The sequence below is a fragment of the Camellia sinensis genome, chromosome 5, assembly GCF_055761805.1.
Source record: "Camellia sinensis isolate YWXY chromosome 5, ASM5576180v1, whole genome shotgun sequence".
NCBI classification, from domain to species: domain Eukaryota; kingdom Viridiplantae; phylum Streptophyta; class Magnoliopsida; order Ericales; family Theaceae; genus Camellia; species Camellia sinensis.
This window is the reverse complement of record NC_138965.1, coordinates 58,446,131-58,469,350: the sequence shown is the minus strand read 5'-3', so window position 1 is coordinate 58,469,350 and position 23,220 is coordinate 58,446,131. Positions and strand designations below refer to the sequence as shown.

General features: G+C 32.2%; 1 protein-coding gene across 2 annotated transcripts; it reads right to left on the bottom strand.

Moving 5' to 3' along the window:
- Positions 1 to 2,028: 2,028 nt before the first annotated feature.
- Positions 2,029 to 7,948, bottom strand: LOC114292851 (bZIP transcription factor 16). 2 transcript variants are annotated; one of them, XM_082868940.1, is made up of 6 exons: positions 7,048 to 7,948; positions 6,766 to 6,972; positions 5,664 to 5,718; positions 4,309 to 4,351; positions 3,923 to 4,209; positions 2,029 to 2,376 (listed from the first exon to the last, which is right to left on the bottom strand). In XM_082868940.1, the coding sequence occupies exons 4-6, from the start codon at positions 4,340 to 4,342 to the stop codon at positions 2,281 to 2,283; spliced, it is 417 nt and encodes a 138-aa protein (XP_082725066.1). In that variant the 5' UTR covers positions 4,343 to 4,351; positions 5,664 to 5,718; positions 6,766 to 6,972; positions 7,048 to 7,948; the 3' UTR covers positions 2,029 to 2,280. The 2 variants fall into 2 exon arrangements, with proteins under 2 accessions (XP_082725066.1, XP_082725065.1); XM_082868939.1 differs by lacking the exons at positions 5,664 to 5,718; positions 6,766 to 6,972; positions 7,048 to 7,948 and adding an exon at positions 5,614 to 5,651.
- Between the last annotated feature and the right edge of the window lie 15,272 nt (positions 7,949 to 23,220).

The following is a 23,220-nucleotide window of genomic DNA, read 5'->3' as shown; positions in this document are numbered from 1 at the left end:
CAACATACTTTTATATATTAGAATTCACTATCTAACAACTAGCTGGATTTTGGACTCATGTCAATATTTTGTAATACTAGAAAATTCAAGTGTTAGTTATACCAACACTACTCAATTATTCATTTAACCAAACATAATCTTACATTTTAATTCATTCTTCAATATGAAATTTATTTTTATTTTTTTAGAATTTTACTCATAAATCTCATATTTATAACTTGTATTCCATTTGGTCTTATTCATAATTTACAATTTCATTTAGTCCTATAACTTTAAAAATGACTAAAAAATTTTATAAGATTTAAATAAATATACTTTTTAATTTTTTACAAAAAGATGTAAAAAAATAAAATAAAAATAGAGGTGATATAATAAGTGCACTTATATAGATTATAGTTTAATTATAGGAAAATATTTCATTAGAGTATCTAATCTAATATATTTTTTACACTATGATTTATAGTTTTATTTAGTGTGAATTTTCAAAGAATGTAATGATTATGAATGTATTGATACTTTTAAGAAATCAAATATTGCGAATTTTAAAAAAGTGTGAAAGTTGATGTAAATATTCACACTTAATTTTTTTTTTTTTTATAAAAAAAATCATATTTTTCAAACATTCACATTTTCTTATTCATTGAAAGTGTGAATATTCATATTTTTTAAAAAAACAACATTATTTTTATTCATAACAAATTGACATATTTTATTCTATAAATTACTAAAATATTTAATAAAAATTTATGAACCCGCACTTTTTACACTTCAAAAATACGAAAACCAATTAAAAAAAAAAATTCTTTCAAAAAAGTGAGAGAAAAAGAATTTATATTACTTTAAAAATTTACTATAAAATTTATTTTTATTTTTTTTACATTTCAAATATGTGAAATTTCACACTATTATAAATTTAAATTTGAAAAATTTTCAATTTAAAAATTATGTGAAATTTTAGAAGTTACATTTTCAAATTCAAAATAGTGTGAAGGTTTTATATATTTTTTATTATTTTTTATAATTTTATATTCAATTGAGAACTTGTTTGATAGATTGATTAGTTTTTAAAAATATAAATTTTATAGTAAAATATATATATAAATTGAAAGTTATAGAATTTTAAAGATGAAATATTAAAAATAATAGCTACCATATAAGTATGCTGACTATTCACTACAAGAATTAACACTTTTGGCAACAAAAAAATTGGTCGCTAAAAGTCAATTTTTGGTCGGCAAAAGTTATCCGCGACCAATTTTTTTGGTCGCTACTTTGGTCGCCAATTGAGGGTCGGCAAAAGTAATTCGCGACCAAAATTGTGGTTGGTCGGCAAAAGTTGGATTTCGCGACTAAATTTTTAGTCGCTAAATGTTTAATTACCGCGACTAATTTATTTTGTCGCCAAAACACTTTGGTCGCGAAAAGTGAAATTTTCCCGACCAAAAAGTTTGGTCGCCAATTGTGACATTCCACGACCAAAAATTTTTGTCGCCAATCATGACATTCCGCGACAAAAAATTTTTGGTCGCCAATCGTCACATTCCGCGACCAAAAAATTTGGTCGCCCATTGTGACATTCTGCGACCAAAATTTGTTTGGTCGCCAATTGTGACATTTCGCGACCAAAAATTTTGGTCGCCAATTGTGACATTCCGCGACCAAAAAATTTGGTCGCCCATTGTGACATTCTGCGACCAATATTTTTTTGGTCGCCAATTGGGACATTTCGCGACTAATCAATTGGTCGCCAATTGTGACATTCTGCGACCAAAATTTGTTTGGTCGCCAATTGGGACATTTCACGACCAAAAATTATGGTCGCCAATTGTGACATTCTGCGACCAATATTTTTTTGGTCGCCAATTGGGACATTCCGCGACTAATCAATTGGTCGCCAAAACTATAAAAACAAAACCAAATTTTGGTCGCCAATACCCAACAAAATAAACCTGTAATTTATAATAATTCATCCAATTTATTCAATATAATCTGTAAAAAAAAAAAAAATCATTCAAACCAACAAATAAATTGAATCATCAACATTCAACAAAATACATATATCAACCATTTCTGAACCTGTTTAATTAAAGTCAGCAACTATTATAAGTTTACATCCGCAAATAATTCGAAACTACATATTTCATCTAGCATAAAAATTAAACACGTTTTAAATTTTTATCCATGTACATCAACCCAAAAATATAACTAGTTGTCTACCAAATATTTTCTATACACACCCATCCAAAAATATAACTAGTAGTGTATCCAAAAATATATTTTCTATATGCATCTATACAAAAATATATAATCCTTCCAAAAATCCAAAAAGTGCCAATTCGTCATGTACAATTCAGCTTTGTGCACGAGTTCATCCATCTGTACCATAAAATAAGAGAAATAATGTCAGGTAAAATTGGACAAATAACAAATTATGTCCATGAAAGCAAAGGTCACATTAGCAAATTCAATGACTATCATTATCAAATGATGTAAGCTTTCATTATCAAATGATGTAAGCTTTCAAAGGTCACATGCGCAAGCTTTCAATTATGATCCTTCTAATGATGTAATTTGTTTTAAGTAATCTCATTTATATATTTGATCCTCCTCCTATCTCAGTTTGAGATTTGGTTATAATCCTTCAAGTTAAATTGTTTTTTTTTTTTTTGGAGTAATATTTCTGTATATTGATCATAGAAAAGTGTTATGAAATTTGGTTTCTTTGTTATTGATTTGGAACTATTCAGCTCATATATCCGTTGCTCTGTGTGTGTGGTGTAGGGAGTAAATCTTCTTTGAAGGTATTTTGGAACCGCTTGAAGAAAAAACCAAGTATAGTGTTAAGCATCCTTTCTTTCTGTAATAAGACCGCAAGCATATAGTTGTTACCTTGAAGAGCAGGAAACTGGATGAGACCAAACATAGAGCTAGAACAGGTCATGTAAAGAGCAGCACGAATAAGAGACAAGGGGTGTGTCAAAGAATTATTGAAATGGATGCCCTAGCCTTCCTCCCTTTACCTTAAAATGCAGTAGCAAGGACATATAGACTTTAGGACCTCGCTTCCCGGTCCTCTAGGTTCGTTAGAAGGGAAATTACTTTTTCACGAAAAATGTGTGTCTGTGTGTACTTTTTGTTCATTTATGTTGGGTCAGTCTATCTGCCTACATCTAAATGTATAAATGTTGGCACTACATGTCATTGTTGTACTTCCATCTCTATATCTAAAGGAGATGCAGTATAAAACATTGTACAGAGACTTGACACCTTTTAGAAAGCTACAAACGTCTGCTAATGTAACAAAAACTTTCCATGTTAATTTTCCTACTCAATAACTAAAGACATTCTTGATCTTTTACAGTCTTTAATCAACAGCTTGGTAATAATTTTAGTGGATCTCATATCACATTCAAAAGTTCAACTAAAAAAAAAAAAAAAGAAGAAGGCACGACATGAAAGGGACATGACAACAAATCACACAGTTTAAATGTGATATGACATGGTGTTCGAGTTTACTTTGGGATTTTTATCACACATTTCATCAGGACCAACATACCCTCCTATTTGATTAGACTAAATACTTTCAAGTACAACATTCGAAAATTAAAAACTGAACAATAAATTTGTCTATCAAGATTATAAGTGAAAATCATGTTCCTCCAAGATAATTGAACATTCAGTGACAAATCAAGTCTAACTAAAATTTTAGGATCTTTCATAACCAACAAACAAAACAAACTCCCATCCTACATGCACATGAAAAGTGCACTTCTTCCATAATCCACACATACTATGAAAGAAATTAAACCATACCCGGACAGCTTGTACAACAGCCCCTTTTGTGTTACTTGAAAAGAAAGGAAATGAGAGAGAGAGAGAAAGAGAGAGAGAGAGAGAGAGAGAGAGAGAGAGAGAGAGAGACCTGTAGCCAAAGCTGTGACTGAACACTGTCCCGTGATCCAGCAGTGACCATTCCTCCTGCAACTGGAGTAGGAGGCGCCTTCCCACGCAGTGCAGGAAGAGTGGAAGAAGTTGCAGCACCCCAGTAGTCCATACCAATATTTAAGTTTGTGGTGGGACCAGGTACACCTGGAGCACCTGCTGCTGCCACTGGCATGATGGGCATTGTTTGGTTCACCATCATTGGAGGTGTATTTGGTCCTCCATTCTGAGAACCATGCATAGTTCCACCATTCTGAGATGCTTCAGCTGTAACAACGGCATTGCAAAAAAATTTCATTAAAATCATCGGAAAAAAACTGCAAAATTTAGTCACTGAAATTGAAAGAAACATTCTTACAGCCAAACCTTCGAAAGAATCTTGCCTGGATCCTGACTTCATTTGTGAGTCCTGCCCAAAATTAATAGAAAATACTAGATGTGAAAGTGAAATTTTTTGACATAGAAGACATGATCCTCATGCTTATATGGTACGTATGAATCACATGCCTTTAAGGAAGAATTTATGAAGGGTCAACCTCCAAAATAATAGATAACAAATTTATATGTAGTAGGATTAGCATGTCTAATCTATTTCATCCAGTGTGGTTCTCTATCTGGCACAAATACTTCTTAAAGGCAGCCTTGTCATTCTGTGAATCTTTGCAATACAAGATTTTTCCAATACTCATGGGAAAACAATCAAAGCACGCACCCCAAACATGTCTAAAATCTATTAGTAATTCTGATATCATAGCATGACAAAAATAGGTCAATTATGTAGCAGACATACGCATACTGATTCATTCCAAACAATGTAATGAGACACACACACACACACACACACACACATATATATATATATATATTTGCATACCTACATAAATATAACCTGCATAGTTGTGAATTACATTTGTTAAGTTTGGTCTTCTAATAAAAGCAAATTACTTATTAAAACATCTTATGCAATCTCAAACAAACAAATTTTCATAAATTAATTAGAATCATATAATTACTGCACATAATAGAAGTATATACAGTAAAATATCTCGATATATTGTCTGCCCTCATTGTGTCTGTGCCCATGTCCTTGTGTCAATGCATTTCTGTCATGCGTCCAATTCCATATGTAATACAGTACATCTAATATTGGTAGTGATACTTTTTTTGGCGGCAGCAAGTAAACAAGTGTTGTTGTGGCTGAATGTCAGAATACATGAAGGCAATCTTTTTTTGTAGAGAAAAAAATATGGAGTTATTTATTATTTGAACCTGTGACTCTGTCTACCACAGCAACCTCAGCTGTAAGAAACCATTGACATTACCCTATACTTCTATTTATGCAAGCATTTTGTATGTAAATCACTTAAATTATCACAACAATTGTAGCATTAGATCTTCAGTGAGACCCTCTAGTTACAAACAATTCCTAACACATGCCTTCAAGATCATAATTTATGCCAAATCTGTTACTTCTAATTGTGCCTCTCTAACTCTCTTAGCAGACACTAGTTTGTCATAAAATGTCAACCTAGAGTGGTGATCTTGTGGTGTAAAAATTATACTATGAGATAAGACCCGTTAAAACTAACAAAATGTAACTTCATGGAGCACAACACCAAACTTTAAGACATTCTACACAATATAATCAAATTTTTATTGGATCTAACATACCCAAGCACTCAAGTCATCCATTTATAAAAACCATGTCACATAATACATACATTTTGAGAAATTGCATCACTTCCTTCGCTTGAACCTTCACTCGCACTTTCAGCACTGCATGCATACACAAAATCAGATATGTCAGTATCAATTGATTAATAGTGAGGAGAAGTCAATCAAGTCACTAGCTTAGGCAATAAGCCAAGAAGCAAAAAAGCAGGCCCCAGGTCAACCATGAGCCATTAAATAGATTCATCAAATATAATACACTAACCACATAAACATTAATGCTACTTTCATCAACATGTCCTTGTGATCAAGGTGAAAATGATAAGCTGCGTTCCTTTTCTTTTTTTTCTGTTGGGGACCCAGTGATTAATCTGAAGATTTGTTTGTCCATTCACATGGTTTTCTTTGTTGCAAACTTGCAATACTAACAATTCAAGCTCAAAGCTGCATATGTTTCCAATTTTGAGTGATCATACACATAACAAAAATTTCTACTCCATCCAGTATGTCACATGAAGATGTAAGGGCAATAATCTCATTGATTTTTTTTTTCTTTTCCCCAAGGTCCCCTTGATGAAGAAAACATGACAGCTTTCTAAAGTAATTTCATATACATTTACAATAATACAGTGGTGAGGCAGTGCAGCACGCACATGATCCATAAGGCATAGTAATAGGACTTTAATTCAAACATTTGGCATCCACATCCTGTACACCAAATAACAAGGTTCAAAAGACAAGGCAGGGACATGATACACATGAAGCAATGCAGCATGTATGTAGCCCAGAATGCATGCTGAGAAAACGTCAAATTCAATTTTTAGCATCATGTAAACCAAACAAAACAGATCAAGAGTCAAAGCAGGGACATGACACAATGAGCAAATGTATTATTAGAATTATTTAACTTTGACCTTGTCCTCCATCCCAATCAGGGGATGGGTCCAAAAGGGTGTTTTACACTAAGTAGTTCCTAAGAGACATTTTATCAAATAGTTTGAAGGCAAGAAAAACAGACATATATGTAGGCAAATTGGTACAAACGTATACACATCATTTCATATACACATACAAATAGGTACAAACATATAAATCTACAAATTCAACAAAAGTTCATAGTTTCCTCTACAATGTGCAAATGATTATTAGTACCTTCAAGATTCCAAGTACTCTAGTGACATCTTCCTTCATGAGCTTCTTCCTTAAATCCTTACAATACATCAAACTTAGAGCCTCAATGTAAACTTCAACATCATCACAGTCAGCAATCTCGACAATGTAGGGGTTAGAAGTTCGCTGCTGCTTCGACCACCGATCGGAAAGCTTAACCGCGAAGAATTGGTTGTGAGCAACCAAGATCTGCCGAGAGAGAGATTGATATGATTCAGGGGGGGGGGGGGGTTGGGAAACGAAGAACTTAACTAATTAAAATACCTGTTTCGGATCTCCTTGAATATTGACGACGACCGAGTACCGATCTCCCTGGAGACGGTGGTGGTCCAGTGAAATCTTCCTTTTTGTAGTGGCTCTTTTCGAAATCTCCCCTATGGCTGAAATAGGAAGTTTGGCCACCACTGTTGATGAAGATTGGGATGGTGGAGAGAGGGAGTGAGGAAGAGAGAAAATGAAGACAATAATAGGGGGTTCGGGGTTGTGTCTGCGACAGGGAATTGAGGAGAGAGAGACAGAGAGAGAGAGATAAGATTGAGGAAGAAATGTTGGAATCTGGACTGGAATTGGCTGCAATTCTTGAGCAATTGCAAGCCGATTGAGAGAGAGAACACAGAGAGAGGGAGAGTAGGAGGCAGAGGAGATCAGGGCCTTCTTTTATTTTTATTTTTATTTTTGGTTTTCCAGGTACAAAACGACGTCGTTTTTACTTTGGCGACCAAATTTTTTTTGTCGCCAAAAAATTTCATTTCCCCCCTCCCTGTTTGAAATTTCCCTCCCAAACACTTTTGGCGACCAAAACACCATATTAGTCGCAAAAAAGCTACCTTCGGCAACAAATTTTTTTAGTCGCTAAATCTCAATCAATGGCGACTAAAATATTAGTCGCTAAAAGTACAAATTTGGCGACTAAATTTTTTTGGTCGCCAAAATGTAACCTTCCGCGACCAAATTTGAAGTTAGTCGCCAAAAGCATACCAATTTCTGCGACTAACTCATTTTTGGTCGCCAAAATGTGACCTTCTGCGACTAACTCATTTTGGTCGCCAAAAATATTGATCATTCGCGACTAATTAATATTTTGGTCGGCAAATGTCATTTTTTTGCGACCAAAAATTTTTTGGTCGGCAAAAGTGGTCGCCAAATATGTAAATTCTTGTAGTGATTAATCTAGAGTTGAGCTTACACATAAATAAGGATAAAAATGTCTAAAACTTTGAGAAAAAAAAAAAGAAAAGACTTAGGGTGTGTTTGGTTTGTGTTCTAAGATAAATTTCCAAAAAATTTTTTTGAGGAGAGAGTTTAGAAATTTTTTTAGTTTGTTTGGTTGTATATTTTGAAAATAATTGTGGAGTTTGGAAGTTTGGAATGATTTAATATTTTGTTATAATTGAATAGATGTATGTAAGATAAAAAGTGATTAAGAAAGAGAGAGGACAGAGAAAAAATGATTGATTGATATGTAATAAAGAGAGAAGTAGTTTTAAAATTTTTTTGAGAAAATTTATAACTAAACATATTTTTGAAAATTTTCTTCCAAAAACATGTTTTAAAATGCAAACCAAACACACCCTTAATCTTCCAAACAACTTATATAATGGGACTTTATTGATTAGGAAAAGAATCAAGTGCATGAAATAGGATTTTATTTTATTTTTTTTAAATATATATATATATACTTGTATGATTTTTAAAAGGATTAATCACATAAAATAACTAACTTATTAGTAAATATTCCTTATTTATGTATGCATACATGTTGAGGCTATTAACCGTTAAAATCCTACATATACATCTTTTTTGGAGTGGTAAAAGTGATACATTTTGATAGTTGAGGGGAGGCAAAATGTACAAGTTCATAAATGATGAGAGTAAATTGATATTCATTGATAACTAAGGGGATCTTAGTGTAATTAACCCTTCTTTAAAATAGAAGAATCAATATAGGTAAAGTGATATTCATTTCTAAGTGAGAAGTTTTTTGTGTAATTAACTCAAAATTTAAAGAAGCCACAAATAAAATTTGAAAAGAAAAGAACTCTTATTTTGTATGTTGTTTACTTTTATTTTAATATAACTTCTTTATAATTTTTTTTAATCCAAATAATACCAAAGCCATGCTTAATTAAGAGCAATAGGGTCACATGCACATAATTGCAAATATAAAAAAAGGGTGTAATTGTGTGATTTAAATTTATTTTATGTTAATCTATATAAAACTCAAGATAAATTTTAGAAATAATTGGTGATAAGTTCATTTCTATAGGCGACATGATATTTGGTCCAATGATTGATCTTTTATGGAGCTAAGGGCAAGATTAATGAAACTATTTAGCCAAAAAAAATATATTATTATTATTATTTTGAAGGAAGTTTTTTTTCTATTTTTATCCATTGCTGCTACATCATTGTTGAACTGTTGAAAACCAATATCTGAAACACTGGTGTCAACCTAAAGTTGGCGGTGATGATGGCCGTAGGCGACGACTGGTGGTGATAGTGACATGGACAAATAAGCAAATTAAGTGGACAAATTGATGACACGTAGATAAATAGGGAATAGCACGTGGACAAATGGATGACACTTGGATAGATAAGTAACTAGCGGTAATCCGTGCTATGCACGGGCAAGTAACAAAAAATGGTAAATAATGTTGAACATGTTAAAAATTAACAATTAAATATTATGATATTTATTTAGATGGGTATTGAAATAATATATTTAGTGATCTTACTATATTTAATTAAATAAATTTTAGAAGAAAAAAAAGTTGAACTGAAAATTAAGAGTAAGAGTGGATTCTGTAAATATAAGATATAGATAAAAACAAATTAAGTTTAAATTTGAAGATAAACTATAAATATATATATATATATATATAAGAAAATTAGGCAAATCCTAGAAAAATGAGTTAGAGAGAAATTCAGTAATTGAAAAAAAAAAAAAAAACAAAGTTGAAATTTAAAATTAAAAAATAAGATAAGACAAACTTGAAAAGAAAAATAAAATCTAATATAACTCTAATAACAGAAGAAATGGAGAGGGTAATAATTAAAAAATTAGATAAGAGTGAAATGCCACTTATAATTTTTTAAAATTTGTAAAAAAAAAAACTAAAATAAAATCGAGGTAGTATGTTAAAAATCAGATAAGATTAAAGTGCCAATTATAATTTTTTAAAATTTAAATTTTGTGTAGTTAAAAAATAAGCAATTATGTTATCTTATTATACAAATTTTAACTCTATTTTGTGTCTACTACCTATAATTTAATCAAATTTTGTCTTCTAAGCTACTTAATTGAAATAAGAAAGAATAAAAAATTATAAGAATATAGAAAGTGAAAATCAGATAAAAATAGAATAAATTTAATTAAAAATCAAAAGTAAGAACCGATCCTGTAAATATAAGATACAGATTTTTAAAAAAAATCAAATGCAAATTTGAAGATAAATTATACGAATATAGAAAGAGAAACTTAGATAAATTGCAAAAGTAAAAGAGAGCAAAAAACACAATATGAGATTTAAAACATGTGCTTCTTTTCACATAAGATGCTAAAAATCTTGCATAATTGGTTAAATCACCCGTTTAATTTCTTTAGAACGTTATTTTTGTTCTCCAATCTTTTTGCCTAATTTCATATTGTCATAGAAGTTAGGTTTTGAGATTTATAAATTTATTTATTTATTTATTTCAAATATCCTTGGGTAAGACATAAATTGATGAAGAAATTTGAATTAGAGTCAAACTCATCTTTTATTTTTAAATATTTTGAAAATCTTTTTTCTTTAAATATTTTGAAAATCTTTTATATCCATGCCATAAGTAATTAAAAAGTGAAATAAAAAATATAAAAAAGATAAGAAAAAATAGAAAAATAGAATGAGAGAAGAATGGATGTGCCACGTAGGAAAGAGGGTCATGAGATGTTAGGATTGAGAGTTTTGATGAAGAAATTTGAATTAGAGTCAAACTCATCTTCTATTTTTAAATCTTTTGAAAATCTTTTATCTTTAAATATTTTGAAAATCTTTTATATCCATGCCATAAGTATTTAAAAAGTGAAATAAAAAATATAAAAAAAGATAAGAAAAAATAGGAAAATAGAATGAGAGAAGAATGGATGTGCCACGTAGGAAAGAGGTTCATGAGATGTTAGGATTAAGAGTTTTGAATTTTTTAAGAGATCACTACATTTGCTTATATATATAGTATAGATGTGATAGACATAGAAGTAGGAATAATATGGTCTTTTCAAATTATTTTGTTCTTTTGGCCCCAAAAAAACAAACTTGAAGCTATTGCCACAAAAATTTAAAAATTAAATTTATGAGCCGAGTGCCCTAAATTTTAACCACACATTATATATCTATATATATTGTACTTTAATTTTATACTACTATCATTTCTCAGTTTAGATGGATTTGTTGTTTTTCACTAGAGAAAAGATGTCCTCCAAACAAGTTACAAGGGCATTTGAGGAACCTAAATGTGTCTCATAATAAATTATGATCTATTTTTCAGGCTTAATTCAACAAAATTTAACACTCCATTAATGTCTTTAATCTCCTCTCATGACTATTGTGCATGTTCCTGTCGTTGAACCATGCCTTTCAGTCTTTAACTCGATCAAAGATTAAAATCAGTATATCAATTCATTTTATTTATTACAAATAAATGCTAACAAATTCTCAAGTGGCATAATTAAAATAAAATAAAATTTAAAAATAATTTTGAAATCGGTCAAAAATATTTTATAAATTATAATTTTTTCATATTCTTTTTCTACCCCCCTCCTTTTTTGGGTGGGGTTGTCCATGAGCACTTTTTACATTTGTATGAATTTAATTTGAAAAGTTGTCTATATTTCTTTTTTCGTAATGGATTTAAAATCAAGCTTGCAAGATGTGTCTTGAAGGAATATGTTATATAACAAAATTTGTTCCTTGCAGATAATAATATACAAAAATCCTAAACCAAACCAAAAGTTTTAGAACCCTTCACGCAATAATTTTTAATGTAATTTTGAAATCTTACACCAAAACTCACAAAAATAGAAGAAGAAAACAAAAGCATAGCTTTAATATTTCCATCACTCCAAACTTGAAAAAAAACAAAAAAATAAAAAAAAACAAAAGCAAAAACAAAAACAAAAACAAAAGCAAAAACAAAAAAAAAAAACAAAAAAATAAAAAAAACAAAAAGGAAGAAGAAGGAGAAAAGGAAAGAGGATGTGAATTCAACGGTTTCTTTAAAAAAATCATAAATTAAATTATCAATTTATATCTTTTCTAGATTTTTTTCAATATTTTTTTTTTCCATTTAAACTTCAATATGAAAATGTAATTCTTAAGTTGCACATAAATATTAGAAAGTCTATTAGATACAAAACTGTCGTTTTATCATATTGTTTGGGCAAAATATGTTAGGTCAATCATTATAAATCTTTGTACAAGCAATTAACATAGCTTAATAATAAAAAAATGCCAGCAATTTAATGCATTTTTTAAATAAATAAATAAAGCTTGCAAAAAATAATCAAAGTTAATATTATAAGCTTTAGGCACTAATTATCGTATCTGGAACGAATAAAGAATATAGATTTTTTTTTTTTTTTTTTTTGATACTTTTAATGCTTTCCTTAATGGACCCCCCAAAAAAAAAAAAAAAACGTTGCTTTTGTGTATGAGTTCACTTTCAATTGACTACAAGAAACAAAAACTTCTAAGCACAGACATCAAAAAAATCATGGAGGGTAAAAATGGAAATTGAACAACTTGTATAGCAATACTCCTGTCTTATTAATTTACTATTTACTAGATGAAGTTTTTGAGAGTAATATCATTATGAAATTTTTTTTTTTTGATAAATAATATCATTATGATTTATTATAGGAGAAAGATTCCCTCCAGTTTAGATTTTAGATTGTGGGATGTTATTTGGGTCTATAGGATTCAGTATAAGTCTCATTTTGATAATTTAAACTGTTCACTTTATCGGACACTTCGTGTATTTCATCCAAAAATAAATAAATTAAATCGATCCGATAACTGTAACTTGTTTAATTTTTCACAAAAAAAGGCAATAATTGTGTTTTTAAAAATAAATCATACATTTTCTCAATGATAAATACAATAAATTAAACAAATTACAGTTATCGAATCAACTTAATTTTTTTTTGTAGATGAAATACAAGAAATGTTCGACAAAATAAACAATTCAGATCATCAAAATTAAACTCATAATAAGGCTTATGGGACATGTTGTTGGCCCTATGAGCCCAAATAACACTCTCCAATCTAAAATTATACTGAAGGAAATCCTCCTCCTTTATTATAATATGCGGGACAACAACCAATCACTTATTTAAACAAATAGAGGATAAAATGGTGGAGTGTATCACCCCATAAGTTAAATTTATTTTGAAAAGAATAAAGTTTGGAAACACACAAACTGATTACATGTTTAAACACAATCTTTTTACATGATGTGCATTTCACATTCAGTCATGCTAAGTATCATGAAAAACCTTTCATGAAAATAATCATGAAAGGTTTGTGACCTTTGGATTATGTAAAAGAATTGTATTTGGTTATTAATTATATTGTATTTTGTTAGCTATTATATTTTAAAATGGTCAAAGTTTTGAATGTTGTTAATCAAGGAGATTTGTTAGTAAAATTTGGCTACATGCTAGCAACTGAGAAGTAACTATTGAGCATATCAAGGTGAAGAGAAAGCATTTGGAGAATGCTAATTAAGAGAAATAAATGAAAAGAGGTTATATTCTCATTACCATCCATCAATAAAATTAAACTACCTTTTCAAAAATAGTAATAGGGTCTTGTTAACATGTGCCTTAAGGATAACCTCTGCCAGTGTTTATTGACATTGCTAGAAATAAAATGTAATAAAATTTAACCATCCATCTCTCCCTTTTGTAAAGTAAACTAGCAAGTAAAATAAATTATTCCTTTTGTTAAATAAAAAATTAAGCATTGATCACAAAAAAGTATAAAAAATGATATTTATTATCAAAAGTATTTCACTATTTTACTCATCCACATAACAATCACCATTTACTTGTGAATAACACATCATTATATAATATAAGCAAAAACATTAATGCCTTTGATTCAAAGTCTCAATATATTTTTTCTCAATTTTTAAAATTTTAAAAATATAAAAATACATATGTCAAGAAACTATTAGTCATTTGTGATTTGATGAATATGGTAATATATATTTAACATTTAACCTTAACTCTTTTAAAACATCTTATACGGAAATCAAAACAAATCTTTTTACGTTTCAAAATACCAAAAATCATGTCATTTATTGATCAATAAGATAATTTATCATGATAATTTTTGAAAAATATGTTTTTTTTTAATTTATAATATGAAAAAACACATATTATAAAATGATAAGATTAATAAATATCATTTCCTAATATTATTAAATTTTATCAATCATGATTTTTTTAAAATTTATTTACACACTTACTATCTATTTAACAAAACGTTATGGGTTCTTTAATTATGTTATTAGTTATTTCTTATTTATTATTATCTTCTTTTCATTTAATTTAAATATTTTGTAAATCAATATGGCAAGTTTTTTAGTTTTTTTCAATTATAATTCTCAATCTCTAATGAACAGTAATCTGACTTTTATTTCTATAATAGAAAGCATACATGTTTTGAAATTATCATTTTATTTTTTATTGACAAATTATACTTTACTTATTATTTGTGAGTGATAATTTTTCTAAATATATTATTATCTATATATTAATGCCAAATAACCTTTTGTCCAAAATGTTTTAAGAGTTTCAAAAAGTGACAATTCATTTTAGGTGACCACACGAGCGGTGGAAAGACCGCTTGAGCGGAGATGAGGTGGTTCTAGTAGTTTGTTTTGCAAGTCGAGGGACCTAATACGAAATGAGGGCATAGTCGGTAGTTGGTAGTTTTAGAGTATGCTAACCTAAATGAGGGCATAATTTATATTTATTTTTATTTTTATTTTGGCAATTGGCAATTGGTGAAAGGGGGATAAGAGAAGGGAAAACTACATGACGTAGCAGGTAAGACTTGAACCCAGCATCACGTCTGATAAAGGAACACTTTGTTTATTAGGTCAAACTAGGGGTGAGCATATGTTAGGCTGGGCCGGGTTCGGACTAGGTTGGCACTACATAATAAGGGATTTTGTGTCTTCCCAAGCCCTACCTGGTCCTAACATCGGGCCTCTACATTGCCCAAGCCTGACCTAAAAACTAATTATAAATCCAAGCCCACCCATCGAGGCTATATTTAAAAAAAAAAATTTAAAACATTCCATAATTAAATTCAACAAAGATAAAGTCTAGATCCCAACCAAAAAAATAAATAAATATTTATAATGCATTATAATTAATTAATTTTTTTATTTGGGAAGAAAGGTAAGTTAGCACCTCGTTACATCGGCTCATTTTAAATTCTTGAGGAGTTAACCCCATTGCCTGCCGACTTTCTTTGTCACTGGAATTAAGTCAAGTCCACAATGTGTTTCATGTTTCGATGTTGAGGAAGTATATTCGGGATCCAGTGCATGTGATTGATCATTTCAAGATTGTGGTTAACGAAGATTTAGGTTATAGGGAGAAGCCAATACAGATTATTGATAGGCAAATGAAATAGTTGAGAAATAAGTCGATACCAATGGTGCAAATTGAATGGAAAGAACATTACGACAAAGATGCTACATGGGAAATGGAAGAGAAAATGAAAACCCGATATCCAGAGTTGTTTTCGAGGCAAGATAACTTAAGTTTGGGAACCAAACTTCTTTAAGGGGGTAAACTATAACAACCCTTATTTTGCCTTAGTCATATTCGTGAGAATTTACGTGATTTTGGTTTGTTAAGCTTGCATATTGTGAACTTTAATATTTTGTCTAAGTATGGGAGCATGTCTTGTTTTGTGTTGTTGTGTTTTATCTAAGTATAAGATCTATGCTTTGTTCCTTACTTTGTGTGTTGAACCTAGGCCATCTATCTTTGCTACTCCCATACCTAAGATCATCTTGAAACCATCTTGGTTGACCCTACCTTCAACCGAGGTCTTTAATCCTTGAACCTTGCAACCTTGTTGTGCACCTTAGCCAACACCTAACAATTTTGTTCCTTGACTTGTACAACCCAGGCCAAGGTGTGTCATAACTAGGCCAAATGTTACCCATCTTACTTGAGATCGGGAAGACCTCACTTATCCTTCACTAGTCCGAAGCCTATGTTTTGATCCAGGATCCTTGCCTTGTCAGAGTGCCCATGCCACCTTACTTGTTGTATACACTTCAATCTACTCTTGTCTTTTCATTCTGACACCTTTTTTAAGAGACTTGATCAGATAATGCCATGTGTCCCAGTAGTGAGTATTAGTCAATAGCAGTTGAGAAACCCATATCATTTTCCATATCTTTGTCTTGAAGAGAGAGAAACTCTAGGAAGAATAAGAAGTTCTTAGAGTGAGAGAGCCAGACTTTCCAAGCTTGATTTTCAAACCTTGAACCATTTGGATTTGTGTTTTGAGGTTAGACTCTTGATCTATTCTTGTTGCTCTTTATGTTAATCTGATCACATTGCATGATCTACCATGTTTCATAAGTCATGCATTGATTTAAAGTTATATTTTAGAGAAAGAAAGTAATGTTCTTGTGTTCTTAAAGAAAAACTTTGTTTTGATCCAAAAGTTTATATCAAGTTCTATGTTTTTGTGTTTGTTCTCATGAAATCTTCAAGTATGAGTACCCAGGTCTATGTTTTTGAACTCATATCATGAAATTTCAGATTTTGAATAAGAAATTATGATTTTAGCATTCTTGTTCTTTATGTTCTTCATGCTCTTTATGCTCATGTTCTTCATGTTCTTCAAGAGGAAACCTAGATTTCTAGACTTCATTTCACTAAGTGTGGTCACTGAGACCCACTCTTGTCCAGCTTCCACACTTATGCCAAGTATTGCATCTCACCTTGGTCTACCTTGCATAATCACTTGCATCTTAGTCTACCTTGCATGCACACCTAGGCCAACCACTGCACACCTAGGCCGACCATAGTATACCTTTGCCGACACCTTGTAACATCCCAGGCGAGGAGCCCACATCTCGGCCAAGGAGACCACAACTTGGCCAAAAGGTGTGGAATCTCGGCCAAGACCTTCTGAGTTGGGCCTAAAGTTCGCCCAACTAGGCCATTTCGGCCCAATTCATCTCTGTGCATCCATTCTGAGACCTGGTTTGTACCCTGCATACTTTTCAAAGAAGAAAAATATTGATTTAACTCCAAGCACATGTTTTGTTTTGTTTTGTTTTGACTTGGTTTTGGAAAGCAATGCTGAGATTTATTTCACTCATTTGAAACTTGTTTTGAGAGTGTATTTCATAACCATCTTTGAGCATATCTTCTTACCTTCTTGAAGTGCATTCAATGGAATTACTATGTACTTGTAGGTCTTCGATCTTTGCCATAATTTCCTCGACCGAAGAGCTATTGTGAGTGACATTTTTAATAAAATTATGGTATAATTTCTTGATAAAAGCTTTTCTTTGTTTTGGAAAAGCATTTGATCAAGCATGAATGATTATCCCTTATTTTTTGTATAAAGTATTATATTTGTTTTGATGACATTCTTGAAAAGTCCTTAGTGCTAAAGGACCTTAATGCAACTAGTAACTTTGTTTGAGAAATCTCCTTTGCCACCGATAAGTGGGCTTGTCTAATCGATTCCGGGTCGGTTATTCCTTTGTTTTGTCAATGAGTGTCATCATTTGTATTATGTAGATATTAATAAAATCTCTTGAAACTTTGAAAGCCTTTGATTGATGGACATAGCTCATCCTATGTTTTGTTGCAAGCTATGATATGTATTGTTTTGATAAAATATCGGATATCATTCATTCAAACCTTTATTACTCCTCTCCCTTACATATATGTAGGTGATGATCAAGAAAGCAATGTCGCCTAAGCTTTATTTGGAAGATTGTTTTGGTTTACGTTTTGTAGCATCTTGAAGATTTTGCTTCTTAACTTTGTAGATCATTTGCCTTGTATATTTGGGCTTAAGAAGCCTTTTTGTCAAGATGTATTATTATTATTATTATTATTATTATTATTATTATTATTATTATTTTAATTTTTGTATTCAAGTTGTAAAACTATGTTAATATGTATATCATTAATTAGAATTTAAATTTATTACTTCTGCACATGTATGCCCCATATGTATACTTTGTATATGTGAATCTTTGTAAGTTGGCCTTGGGTAATCTCAGATTACTGGCCATCATGGTATCATTCTACTAGGGGTGAAGTGGGGTAGTGACAGATTAGTATTAAAGCACAAGTTCCTTATAGTACATTTATTCACACATATTTGGTCCTAAAGAGTATAGGATTTCCCTTAGAATGATGTTACGATTACATCATATTGCTTGCTATTTGATATGGTGTACATTATTTCGGTATGTTTATTTGCTACTTGCCTACCTGCCTTTTTGTTCATCTTGTTTTAAAGTCACGTTTCGCATATTCTTAGCATCATGAGAAGGGAAAGACCTCTAATTAGACAAGATCATCCCGAGGACAGGTTGGACAGATTGAAAAGTTTGGTAGAAGGTTTGACCCGTGAGTTAAGGCAAGTAAGGCAATAGAACACTAGTACCACCTCTACTCAGGCCAAGCAGACAAACGGCCGAAATGCGGTTCCACCTCCACCTCCTCCAATACAGCAAGTGCCTTCACAACCAACTTTATATGGGGATGGCACGCTAATTTTGATCAAAGCATTTAAGAAAATGAATCCACCGAGGTTTTAGGTGGGTATAGAGCCATTGAAGGCAAAAGCATGGGTTCTCAAAATGGAGAAATTATTTCTTTCCTAGTATCGACACCTAGGCGATGTCATTGGCAGCATTCGCACTGGACGACAATACTCGTAGGTGGTGGATGACGACCCGAGAAGGTAATCCGAGTTTGACTTGTGCTAGATTTTTGGAATTATTTTATGACAAGTACTTTCTCCTTAGTGTCTGAGATCGCAAGACCACGAAATTCCAGACTCTAACACAGGATAACAGAACAGTAGCTAAACATGATCGTATTTTCATCGAGTTGGCGAGGTATGCACCTCACATTGTCAATACCGAATATGGAAAAGCTAGAAAGTTTGAAAGTGGGCTTCGTGGACCGATACAAGACCGGGTTAATATGCTCAACATATCAACTTACGTCGAAGTATTGGACAAAGCCATCCTGATAGAAGCTAACTTGAACATATATCAGAGTTCATGAGAGAATCAGAGAAAGAGGCAGAATTATGACAATCGCCGAGCACCATTTGATGCCAAGAAGAAGGTGAATGTGGGCATTTCAAGCAACTCAAATAAAAAAAGTATTACTGAGTCGACATGTACAAGTTGCGGAAAGCAACATTGGGAAGTTTGTCAACGGGCATCTAGAGCATGCCTTGAATGTGGTGAGATGAGTCATCGTGTTAAGGACTATCCCAAGACAAAGGTTAAGGATGGTAAGAAATGTGAGAGCACCTCGGGTTCTGCACAGAAAAGCAAAGTCGGGAAAGGACATACGAGGTAGGGTAGAGTCTTTGCATTAGTGCCAGGAGACACTCAAAACACCGAGACAGTAGTGTCAAGAGACACTCAAAACACCGAGACAATAGTGTTTGGTATACTTTCTATTTGCACTCAAGATGCATACATATTGATTGATTCGGGTTCTACACATTCATTCGTATCTACTAAATTTGTCGAGAAGTTAAATAGAGAACTAGAACCCCTTGGTTATTTATTATCTGTGTCTACTCCATCTGGAAGAACTATGACCGTTGCATCTATTTATAGAGCATGTGTTGTTAAGATTGAGAAGGTTGAATCATTAGTTGATTTGATGCAGTTGAACATGACTCATGCATCCATTAATTGGATGCATCCATTAATAGAAAATCATGCATCCATTAATTGTGTTTCTAAAATTGTCACTTTTAAACCCCCGCACCAAGCCGAGGTTGCATTTCATGGTAAAGGAGTAGTATTCCCACCTTACTTGATTTCATCCATGAAAGCTTATAAGTTGATCCAAAAAGGATGTCAAGGTTTTTGTGTAGTGTACTAAGTAATCAGAATGGAAGTGTTGAATTGTCTGATATTCCAGTTGTTAGTGAATTCCCCGACGTCTTTTTCAACTGATTTGCCTGGCCATTTGGTTGATAGAGAGATAGAATTTACTATTGATATTATAACGGGAACACAGTCTATTTCCAAAACACCCTATATGATGGCCCCAGCCGAGCTTAAAGAGTTAAAAGTTCAGTTACAAGAGTTGTTGGATAAAGGCTACATTAGACCAAGCACTTTACCTTGGGAGATGCCAATTTTATTTGTTAAGGAAAAGGATGGCACACTTCGCCTTTGTATTGATTACCGAGAACTGAATAAGGTACCATTAAGAATAAATATCCATTGTCAAGGATTGATGATTTCTTTGATCAGCTATAGGGAGCATGAGTGTTTTCTAAAATTGATCTCAGGTTAGGCTAGCATCAGCTCAAGGTTAAGACCGAGGATGTAGAGTAGACTACTTTTCAGACAAGGTGTGGCCATTATGAATTTTTAGTAATGCATTTTGGAGTAACCAATGCTCTTGCTGCATTTATGGATTTGATGAACAGGGTCTTTAAGTCATACTTAGATGAGTTTGTGGTTGTTTTCATTGATGATATATTAATCTATTCCAAGAGTAGAGATGAGCATGAGAATCATTTGAGGCTTGCCCTACAAATTTTAAGGGACAAAAAATTGTATGCTAAGCTTAGCAAGTGTGAGTTTTGGCTTTCAAGCATTTCATTTATGGGTCATGTGATTAATGAAGAGCATATTTCTATTGATCCTAGCAAAATTGAAGCCATTGTAAATTGGCTAAAGCCAACTAATGTGTCCGAGGTTCGTAGTTTTCTAGGTGTGTGTAGCTCGCTTTTCGTGCTCTTCGGAGGGGTTTATTCTCCTCTGATATGATAGCCCTACAGTTCGGACTCCCGTGGTTTTGAATCTGATTTCACAAGTGCAATCTAAAATAAATAAACACAAAAGAGTCCAAATCCAGCAAATCTTTGAAAAATTGATTTTTTAATCAAAAATGCCAAAAATTAACTACTTTGCCAGATTTCAGAGTCGCCACCTAAATTTTTTAGAAAATTTAGGAAACCCGTGACTCGTGCCAAAGGCCACGTGTCCGTCAACACCAAAGTGTCTCGGCTCGAAAACTTAGGTATGAGAGGGGAAGGTCATGAATTGAGCACCCTACTCACCTGATAAAAAATCGGCATCTACTAATCATGATGTGATTCTTATGTACAATACATGCTCTTGTTCCAATTATTATGCTATCTTTACTATGTGATGCACACAAGTATAGACTAATTTCACAAAATTTGGAACGCTTTGATTTCATGTTTTGTTTTGAAAAGTGTTTTGAATATGTACCACTTGAAAAAATGATCTCATATGTACATTAATCAAATTATCCCAACTTAAGAAAAAAAGCCTTCATCCACCAACATTCGAATAGGTATATCAATTAAGCACTTAGCCTCATAGTAAATATGCTTAACATGACAACAATCGCACACATGCAAAATACTAAAGCAAAAATGCTTACCCCAAATAGCCAAGGCGAGCCAAAAGAAAGAAAATAGTTTGAAAAAAATGCATGATCCTAATGATGCAAATGAGTAATGCAATACATACAAAATGAAATTAATAGGCTCGGCTACTAGCATGGCATGTGAGTCAATTCAAGGCATACGAGTCAATTCAAGGCATGCGATAAAGCATGTATTTAAGTAAGGAATTTAAAATTGACATTGATTAGTATGATGAGCTGAACCCTTATGCATGCAAAACGAATAGATGCAAGTCATGAAAAATGCTAAGGAAAACATGATACGATATAACAATGGTAAGCAGATAAATAAAAGGAAGAAAGAAATAAAGGTTGGAAGACATACACAATCTGACAAGTTGCCCTCGCGCAGGAGGGTCCAAATGTCCAAATGTCTGAATTTTAACTAGCTATTACAAATCCAAACGAATGAATTAACTACAACACATTAATACTAAGCACTTAATTTAAAGGACGAGAGGCGAGGAGCAGCGCGCATGCAAGTGAGAATATCCTCCCAGAAATCTCTCTGTTCTGCTATCAGATTCTTTTATGTTCACAGTCAGAAAATAATTCTGTTTTTGCCTCAACTTCTGCCCGTTCTGCCATAACAATGGCACTGCCTATAAAAAGTGGAGTGGTCAGTCGGCCATGGAAAGTGGTCGGCCAGACAGGAATAGTGGCCGGCCAGCCACTATTTTTAGGCTCTGCCCTATTGCAACAGAATGGAAATAGAGCACAAACAGAGTGTTTTCAGGAGATGTTTATACTCTCTACCACTCCCTATCATGAAATTGATCAAGGGAGGAGTAGAATCAATCCACAAATCATCAATGGTCGCATGGTTGTTACATGATGATCTATGAATCGATAAGACAAAGGCTCAATGACTAAAAATAAAAGACCAACAAAACCTCCTCCCTATCATGGAGTTACCTCAATGGAAGTGGTAGACATTGATTCTTGAGCCATTGTCATCACTAAAGAGTATGAAATGACTCAAGGCTCAATGGGTTCAATATAACGTCTGATTGAACCTAACTCAATTTTATTATCTTGTGCATCTTTTCATCCAATTTTATTAGCCCTTTTTATTGCCTTTCCATTTTTTAACCATTTTGTCCAAAAGTGATAAGTACATCCACTAATGAAGAGAAGTGTCAATCAAGAAGTTATTCTTGGCATTAGAGAGATGTAATGCCTTGGTAATGAACCTTCGAAGAGATTAAACCATTAAGCATGGAAAGTCTCTTTCGCATGCCTTAAACAACAATTGTTTGAACCAACTCTTAAACAAATAAAACCAAGAAATGAGGGAGAGTGTAAAAATGGTTATTGCAAGTGTGAGTACATACATGAAAATTATGAAATAAAAGCTATCAACTCCAATAGGTTGGTGTCTAAGGCTTAAACCATCAAACCTATGAGACTTACAACAGCACAAGTCTAATATTCAAAGCATGAACAAAATAACACACTAAAACAGTCCTAAAAACAGCAAAACAGTGCTGGAAAATAGGTTTGAAAAGCCTAAAAAAGTAAGCAAAAATGAGAGAGAATTGAAGCTAGTAAGCAAGCCTAAGGAGGGGTGGCTAACACCTCCACTTTTTGGACATCAAAACCACATGTTTTAGCCTCTTGAAACTTTGAAAATCAGTGGCCAAAAGTTGAGAAACAAATGGTAAACACAAGGATAAAAGCTTATAGAACAAGTT